The sequence below is a fragment of the Mya arenaria genome, chromosome 6 (genome assembly GCF_026914265.1).
Source record: "Mya arenaria isolate MELC-2E11 chromosome 6, ASM2691426v1".
NCBI lineage: Eukaryota > Metazoa > Mollusca > Bivalvia > Myida > Myidae > Mya > Mya arenaria.
Window position 1 is genome coordinate 66,178,565 of NC_069127.1, and position 9,173 is coordinate 66,187,737.

Sequence of the window (9,173 nt, forward strand, 5' to 3'; positions counted from 1 at the left end):
GTATTCAACTGTACGATAATGGTTTTATGGCCCACCCCGCGGCGTATTCACAGCAGGATAGAAATAATCAATCGGCAAGGTTATGACACTGGGAATGACATGTGCAACGAAGTTTGTCTTTTAAGTTTCATAAAATTGTATGCATAATTCTACATTTGAGTACCCGAACACCTTGATAAAAGCTACTAGGTATGAATCACTGTTGTCCTTATCTACACAATTCAAACTGGTCGTTTTCCAAGCGGTAACGTAAATATACATTTGTCAAAGGTACATAGATAATTGCAATTGTGGTTATTGTGGTTAAAGTGAGGTTATTGTCATATACAAAGTGTTTAATTATGTCCTCTTCATGTATCAAGCTATAGAGACGCGTTTCTACATAAAAGGCAAGCGTTATATTTGAGCTGTTCTGGAAATTTCTGTCTTCCCAGCCCTCGGTAAGACAACTCCAGTTGTCTGGTTAGCGCACTCGCTTCTCACCTCGGCGGCCCGTGTTCGATTCCCGGCTTGGGCGCATGTGAGTTAAGTATGTGGTCACCAAGCCGGACAAGTAGGTTTTCTCCGGGATCTCCGTTTTCCCCAACAACACACGACTACATTTTCGCGTAAAATCGTGTAAACAAGGTGATTGATATAATGTTGTAATAACTTGTTTCACAATCGTTATAAAATAAGTTTAAACTAAAACAACAATAAAAACACTACTTACACAATTATCATTTAAATGGCGATGTCAATAACCTTTTAACTTTTACTTCATATTACCACTTGCCATGACGATGACGGCAATTAACAACTAAACACGCGCTATTTGGTGTTTTTAAAAACGGTATTTACAAAGTCCGGCCCTTGGGCACGCTGCATGACCGGCAATTCGGTAAACCTCGTTTCCGGTTTTAGGACGGGCCCTCGGGTTGGATATTATGAAGACATGTAGGTGCTGTGTATTCAATCCCTCTGTTATTGGTCCCAGGTAATAGTTAGATGACATGAAATAACATCTTTATTATAAAGAATGAGCGAAGTAAGCCTAGCAAAGGTTAGAATTCACCCTCATTGGCTGACACATTAAACACTTAATACCTGTTATCACTCCTGGTTCTGCTTCCCGAATTGGAACTGGGTGCTTTCATATCGAGAAATAGTGAGAATATACCCAATATAGAATGGGGGAATAAAAATAGAATTTCAACATTTTCTTAGTTTGTATTGCGCCACCGAAATGAAATGGGCCAAAAACGGCCAAACATATTAACAAGACTTTTCGAACACTGACATTATGTGAAGTGACCAATGTATTTGACCTTGTAAGTACAATTTGACATGGAGTTCAATGATCAACAACCTTTCTGACCAAGTTTCATGATTGGCATCCAGTTTTATCAATGATTATCTTAAATTTGACCTATACTGTTTGACTAGACATGAACTGTATTAAAAATATAACTTGACGTTCAGTTCTTAACAAGTTTCTTTAAGATTGTGTACAAAACATGGCATCCAGAGTGACATTTTTCTCATGTTTGACCTTGGCTAGTTTTTCACCATTGTACAATGTTGACCATAGTGTATCTACATGTAGTATCAAATTTGGCTTAAAGTTCGTGATGGCTTTCAATTATAAACTAGTTCATAAAGATTGTGTAGAAAATGTGGCATAAAATTGTAATAATGTTTGTTATATTTGACCTAATGGCTTAGTTTATGACCGGACACGACCCTTTATCCGTCTTTTCCTTAAGTAGTAGATATAACTGTTCCAAGAAGAAAATTTCATTTAAACAGGTAATATAATCATGAAACAAAATTGAAAGTATTTTACCAATTATACTATGCTATTAATTTTTATCAGTTTGTTATAGAAATGTATGGAACTGCAAGTATATAGCTTTGTTTTTAAAAATTAACATTGCTGTATTATACAACCTAGATCAAAGAAGTAAATTTAGGATAGTGCTTTTGTGTTTTCATTCGCCATTTGCTTGTTGTTGTTTTTTTTTCAAAATGCATGAAAAATAGTGTTACTTGCATCTACAAAAGTTAATTACTCAATTGGTATACAAGGTTTCATTTTCTCAGATCATGACTCATAATATTATTAGTTTTTGGAGAAGTCCCAGATAATTTTTATTAAGCAATATTGCTTTAAAAAGATTTTTAGGTTTTAGACCAAAGGCGACTGGTGGAAATACAACTGGTTGACGAAAACGGGGAATAATCAAACAACTATACTACCGTTGGCTTTATTTTAGTCATTCTTAATTATGAATACAATACATTTCGGCCTTTATGTGTTCATTTTTATTGTCAATACAATATATTTCGGCAATTTGATTTGTTCATTCTTCAGTGCAAATACAATACATTTCGAACTTCATTTGCTCACTCTTTATTGCGAATATAACACATTTTGACCCTCATTTGTTCACTCTTAATAGTGAATACAATACATTTCGGCTTTAATTTATTCCCTCTTTATTGAAAATACAATACATTTCGAACTTCATTTGCTCACTCTTTATTGCAAATATAAAATATTTCCGTCTTCATTTGTTCACTCTTTAGTGCAAATATAATACATTTCGACCTTAATTTTTTCACTCTTTGTTGTGAATTCAATACATTTCGACCTTTATTTATTCACTCTTTATTGCGAATACTATTCATTTCGGCCATTTGATTTGTTCATTCTTTATTGTTGTCGCGAAAATCGCAAAATATTGTTGATTGAGTTTGCTCTTTATTAAAACAAACATACCGGTATTTATTATAATAATATATACCGGTTAGTGTTATATTAGTACACTACACCGTCGGTGAAGTCTTCGTTTTGCACGGAATTGATCCCGTGCAACGCATGACTTGGCGGGAATTTATCGTAAATAAAGTAATCTTTTTCTCTGAGCCAGGACTTCTTTCACATTGGATTTAAACGCTTGATGTTAAAATTATAGACTTAATTCGAAATTAAGAATTAATAAAAAGGATATATTTGTGTGTTATAAGAAACGAATAAAATACTAAAACTCGTATTGTCTTAAAGTTTATAGATTCCGGTGTGGCAAGTTCGGGTTAAATATAATAAACAAGAGGGCCCTTAAGGCACTGTATCGCTCACCTGATCCAATTCAATTAACCTGCTGTAATAAGTACATTCTGTCCAGGTTTTATATAGACAAAGTAGAAAAAAGGCCTCAGCAGTGTTTTAACAATGTTTTCTATGATTTGACTTCGTGACCTAGTGTTTGAACTCAGTATAACCAGTTTCAAACTTGACATAGAATTCATAAACACAAACATTCTGACATGGTTCCATGGTGATCAAAGAGAGAATGTAACCTCTACAGTGTTTACAAAGTTTTCTATGATTCGACCTAGTGGCCTGGTTTTTGATCTCTGATTACCAAGTTTCAAACTCTACCTAAAGATCATCAAGAATAACATTCTGATTAAGTTCCATGAACATATGGTCATAAATGTGGCCTCTAGAGTGTTAACATGCTTTTCCTATTATTTAACCTGGTGACCTAGTTTTTGACCGCACATAACCCGGATTCAAACTTGACCTAGAGCTAATCAATATAAACATTCTGACTAAGTTTCATGAACACACAGCCATAAATGTGTCCTCTAGAGTGCTAACAAGCTTTTCCTATGATTTGACCTAATGACCTAGTTTTTGACAACACATAACCCGGATTCAAACTTATCTTAGAGATTTTTAATATAAACATTCTGACTAACTTTCATGAAGATACAGTTATAAATGTGACCTTTAGAGTGTTAACAAGCTTTTCCTTAAATTTGACCTGGTGACCTAGTTTTTAACTGCACATGACCCAGAATCGAACTTGACCTAGAGCTAATCAATATAAACATTCTGACTAAGTTTCATGAACATACAACCATAAATATGGCCTCTAGAGTGCTAACAAGCTTTTCCTATGATTTGACCTAATGACCTAGTGTTTGACCATACATGACCCAGATTCGAACTTGCCCTAGAGATTATTAATATTAATATTCTGACCATGTTTCCTGAAGATACAGTCATAAATGTGACCTCTAAAGTGTTTACAAGCTTTTCCTTTAATTTGACCTGGTGACCTAGTTTTTAACCACAGAAGACCTAATATCTAACTCGTCCAAGATTTTATTGAGGGTAACATTCTGACCAAATTACATTAAGATTGTACCCAAATTGTGACCTCTAGAGAGTTAACAGTCATATTGTTGACGACGGACGACGAACGACAGCGGACGACTACGACGGACGACGGACACAGGGCGATCACAATAGCACACCTTGAGCACGTGCTCAGGTGAGCTAAAAATAGATAACTTCGCCACAATTGTGAATACAGTACATTACGGGCTTACTGTGTTCATTCTTTATTGTGGAAATTGTTTACTTTTTTGCAAATACAATACAGTTCGACTATTTGTTTTTTATATTATTCTAAAATTAATATTCATTTATCTTGGATAATAACCTGTGGAACCGGCTTTACACGTTTTCACATCTGTTATAATCACTATGGGGGAACGGACACCGGATATAGCTCAAAAAGTGATAAATCGATAAGCGTTTGATTTTGACACATGGAAAATTTTCATTTTTTGTATTTTATGGTGATATATTTATCATAATCGAAGAGTTTTGAATTACTTGATACTGTGCAGTATACGACTTTGATGGAATGTGTCTCCTCTTTTGCATAACAGCCCAATTCTCGACGAAAATTGCATGATCGCTCACAAATGTTCATTTATGTGGTACGATTTCAAACATAAATCAACAAGTTGAAAATAAGAACAAAAACTGAATCGAGCGATTTCATTGTAATTACATTATCTAGTAATGTGTATGATATAAATACGATATATTTTGTTGTTACGGAGATCATACCTTTTGATGCCCTGGCGGTGTACTGGGGATAGATGAAGCAAATAAATAACTGCACAAGGGATAGCTTTTAAGTGGACTGAGGATACTAACGATGTATTTAGTATAACGAGACTATGATAATGATTACGGCCATCAACCTATACGCGAGCTCGAGAGAAATTGTTCGATGTTGTCCATATCGAGGGATGAGAGCAAAAAACATGTTGTTGTTTTTTGTATCTGTATGCACTTAAAACTGTTTCATTCATACAGATGAGTTAACCATTATGTGTTTTTCACAAGTATCAACGTTCGAGTCGCAAATATCTAAATATTTGTAATACGCCGGTAATCTGATTTATTGAGGAACACAAAACATATGGCCGTAGAATTTATGTGGTGTTTGCTATTCGTAAATATAGTATTGCTTTGTAAATCAAGCAGGTACGTTTTTGCACACAGGAAGTCATCAGTAGGGAATGAGATATTGTGATCAAATTTGGAACACGTGAAGCTTTTTTCTAAGCTTGGGTCGATGTTGCTATTACATGTACTCAGAACAGTAGCTCGTTCACTTCAGTGAGAAAGTATGTATTGTGACCAACCCTGATATTTAAGCAGCTTGCATATATACGTTCATTTAGGAGGATGGATCAAACTCATTGTCAACTAAAAAGTTTGCTCAATAATTTCTTATCAAATTGTACTCTCACTTTTTGCAGATTATTTGAAAGTTCGAAATAGACATACATGTATATTGTATACTAACGGTGTTACTATCAATTTTTGTTCCATTTTAGATGTTATCATCAGAACACATTTCTCAACTTTGAAACTATCCCCAGTGCATAATACGGCTATACCCAATACAGTACTGTGAACATTTCTAAGGGCATATCTTTAACAGTTTAAAAGTTACATTGCCATTTCTTACAATAAAAATAGTTGAGCTTATGCTTGTGAAATCCTCCGATTCAGATTTTTTTATTTTTCGATATATTTCCTAAAAATAACAATACTTGTCGAAATTCTGTAAGTTTTGAGGTGATCATATCAGATTTGAAGAAACATTTATTGAGGTCTGCTAAATCGTAAGCACTTTAAAGTATACCATAGGCCAAATTTAGCATACAGCTATAAGTTCAAATACTTGCTTCATTTGTGGATACGGTAGATATGCGTTTACACCGCAAGATCTTACCTCTGGTAAAAAAACCCAGCATATTTGTCTGACTTATCACTTTTTGAGCTATATCCGGTGTCCGTTCCCACACAGTGATAACTTAAGTGGCAAAAATGTGAGGTTGCTTATTAATAACAGACATTTTCACGTCATTTAGAACAAAGTGATTAGCTATTTCCTGAAAGTCTTGACTATGAAGTTTTTTGCAAAACCTACCAGTGCTGTGTAGTGTTTCATTGAAGCGGAGCTTAGATTATATAATTTATATAAACATCTTCAATATTTATATGAAAAGCTACAGAAACAAGCTCAGTAATACGTATCCTACGGGCATATGTGACATTTAAATGAAAACAAAAATGATTTTAAAACTAATGTTCCTCGTAGCGTTTACGTTTTTCACAGCGTTTGGTGATGGAGAGCTTTCGATGGAAAAGTTAGAGATGACTATCAAATTGATAGAGCATGACATTAATGGGATGAAACGGAAAGTCTGGATCGAGCTTCCAGAACAATTGTATCGTTTGGAAAAGGAGTTATCGAATCGATCATTCGTCGAAAGTAATGTGCATAACGACAGTGCTGGAAAATGCGATTCATCTGTAAAACCCTTACAAAATATTGATAACCTTCATGACAGGTTGACAAAAGCGTTTGAAGCTGAAAAAGTCAGAGCAAAAATTACTGAAATAAAACTTGAACAATTGGAAAGTACTCTGAATAAGTATTTAGAAAATGTGGAGAGAATCAACGCAAACAATTTGAAAATCAGGGTGCTAAAAGAGGAAATTTCTAAAATAGTACAATCGGATACGAACCGATGGCAAATTATCCAAACCTTGCAGCTCCAATTAAAAAAAAACTCATGACGAAGTCATGTCATTCGATGCATGGAAAGGAAACCAACTGGATTCAAATGAGAACTTAACAAAGCTGATCGGAGATCTATCTAACACACTTGTTGCAGTCAAGAGTTCTGTAGAACAACTGGATCGTATGAACTTTAAACAGTCATACGAGCCATCTTTCGTCAGTAAGTGGTATTTGATGAAAGCGCTAGACGAACAGCTCTCACATTTGACTATTGAGCATGGATTAGGGGTTTTACCATATAAAGTTGAGGTTCAAATTCGTCCTGTTTCAGGCCCCAATTCCGGCTGGGTTTTTAAAGGTGACAGTGCATTCCGTAGTGATGACGACGTGAATAAGGTTTATGGAGGAATAGTGTATTTCTACAACGAAAAGAAAGTGGAATTACTTGAGCCAGTGAAAGGTAATCAAAATCGAGACGTAGGTGTTATCATCAACACTGGACAGGAAGATGGAAGACGGTTGGGAAATAACCACGACGCTGTGAATGAGGCGTTTGTTCGTGTAAAGGTTTGGGCTCCGTGGGATCTTCCTACACCGGACTTTCAATCACAATGGCTACCATTGGATATAACAGATCCAGCAGAGACATACCAAGAAATTGAACACTCGTTAGGCGGGTATCCTGCATTACTGTCTATCCAGATTAAGTGCGAGTCCCCGAAGAGCTACCTTATATCCGACGGAACGGGAGAAGCGACTGTTCATACTAGGGAATGGGATGCCAGTGGTGGTACAGTATGGTCATACAACGAGAAATACGTGAGGGTTTGGATCGGGCATGATTTAAAAATAAATTACGACTATAGGTTGTTTGGTGACGTAGATGGGTGGTTCAAAATATTGGATGGATTTGACACAAAGCGCGGACATGTTCGAGTACTGGCATGGAAAAGAACAACATTTGGCAATGGACAATTTGCATCTGTTTCAGACGAAGCTGTTCCGTTTCCTACCGAGTTGCAACCATTCAAAGCTATTGACTATGAACGCGATTTAGTTTCGTTATTTGTGGAAGCTAACGAAGGTCCGAATAAGGGGTTTCGATTTCCGGCATTTGGAAGTTCACAAGCTCAGACCTCTTCACTTGGCGGCGTCGTGTTCGCCTATAAACAGACTGGAGAGCTCAGACTGTGGCGACCTAACCCAAATATGGATGGATTCCTCGTCTTCGTTCCACCTCCCTATGGGAACGGCGTGCACAGCCAAGCCACGAACAATGCATCGTATGTTGCTGTTTTGCTGAAAGGATGAAAGCCGAGATGTAAAATATCAAAACAGCTGTAACACTTTCCTAACGTCATATTAATTTCTAAATCATTCAATTGACCACACATTCAGATAAATTATATGTGACGGAAAAAGATTGAATATGCTTTTCTGATTCTAAACGTTAAATATACATGTTTTGACTTATTGTTGTGTTAGCTTAAAAAAGCAATGGCAAATAAAATTGTCCTCATATTCATGAATTTTATGTTGAAGTTGATACATGTATGTATAAACTTGCTTTAATCTGTATGCATGCAACTGTATTTATCTTTAGATGGGAGTATCTATTTAGAAACAATGTAATAAAAATTGCCAAATGCATCCGGCATTCTGAAAAAACATTATTTCGGTAGTTTTACTGTTTGTTATGTTTTCATAAAATTGTATGCATAATTAATGCACTAGAATACTTTGATAAAAAGTGACACACGCACGACAGTAGGTTGACCATATTGCAATTCAAACTGTTAGTTTTCCAGGCGGTAACGCAAATATACATTTACAGGTACATAAATAATTGCAATTGTGGTTCTTGTGGTTAACGAGAGTTTATTGTCGTGTACGACGTGTTGAATTATGTCCTCTAAATGTATTGAGGTACATAGACGCGTTTCTTACATAACAGACTTACGTTTCAATGTTTATACCGGTCCTGGAAATCTTTGTCTTCTGTAATAGATAACGAAACGTGCGGATTAAAAATGAAATATTTTAGATGGGCGTTGTCGAATTCTGATATTTTTATGAAACAAATATTACAAGAATATTATTTTAAAACGACAATGTCGATAATTATTTTACATTTGCTTTAAATTACTGCGCCTCATGAAGATGCCGGCAATTGACAACTACGCATGCGCTTTTTTGGTGTATTAAAATGGCATTTACAAAACTGCGTGGCTGTTAGTTCGGTAAGCGTCGTTTCCAGCTTAAGGACATGCTCTCGTGTTGGACATT

The 9,173-nt window shown here is 35.6% G+C and overlaps 1 protein-coding gene across 1 annotated transcript; it reads left to right on the forward strand.

Moving 5' to 3' along the window:
* The first annotated feature begins 6,310 nt into the window (after positions 1 to 6,310).
* Positions 6,311 to 8,548, forward strand: LOC128236482 (uncharacterized). Its single transcript, XM_052951358.1, has one exon. The coding sequence runs from the start codon at positions 6,951 to 6,953 to the stop codon at positions 8,196 to 8,198; it is 1,248 nt and encodes a 415-aa protein (XP_052807318.1). The 5' UTR covers positions 6,311 to 6,950; the 3' UTR covers positions 8,199 to 8,548.
* Positions 8,549 to 9,173: the final 625 nt, after the last annotated feature.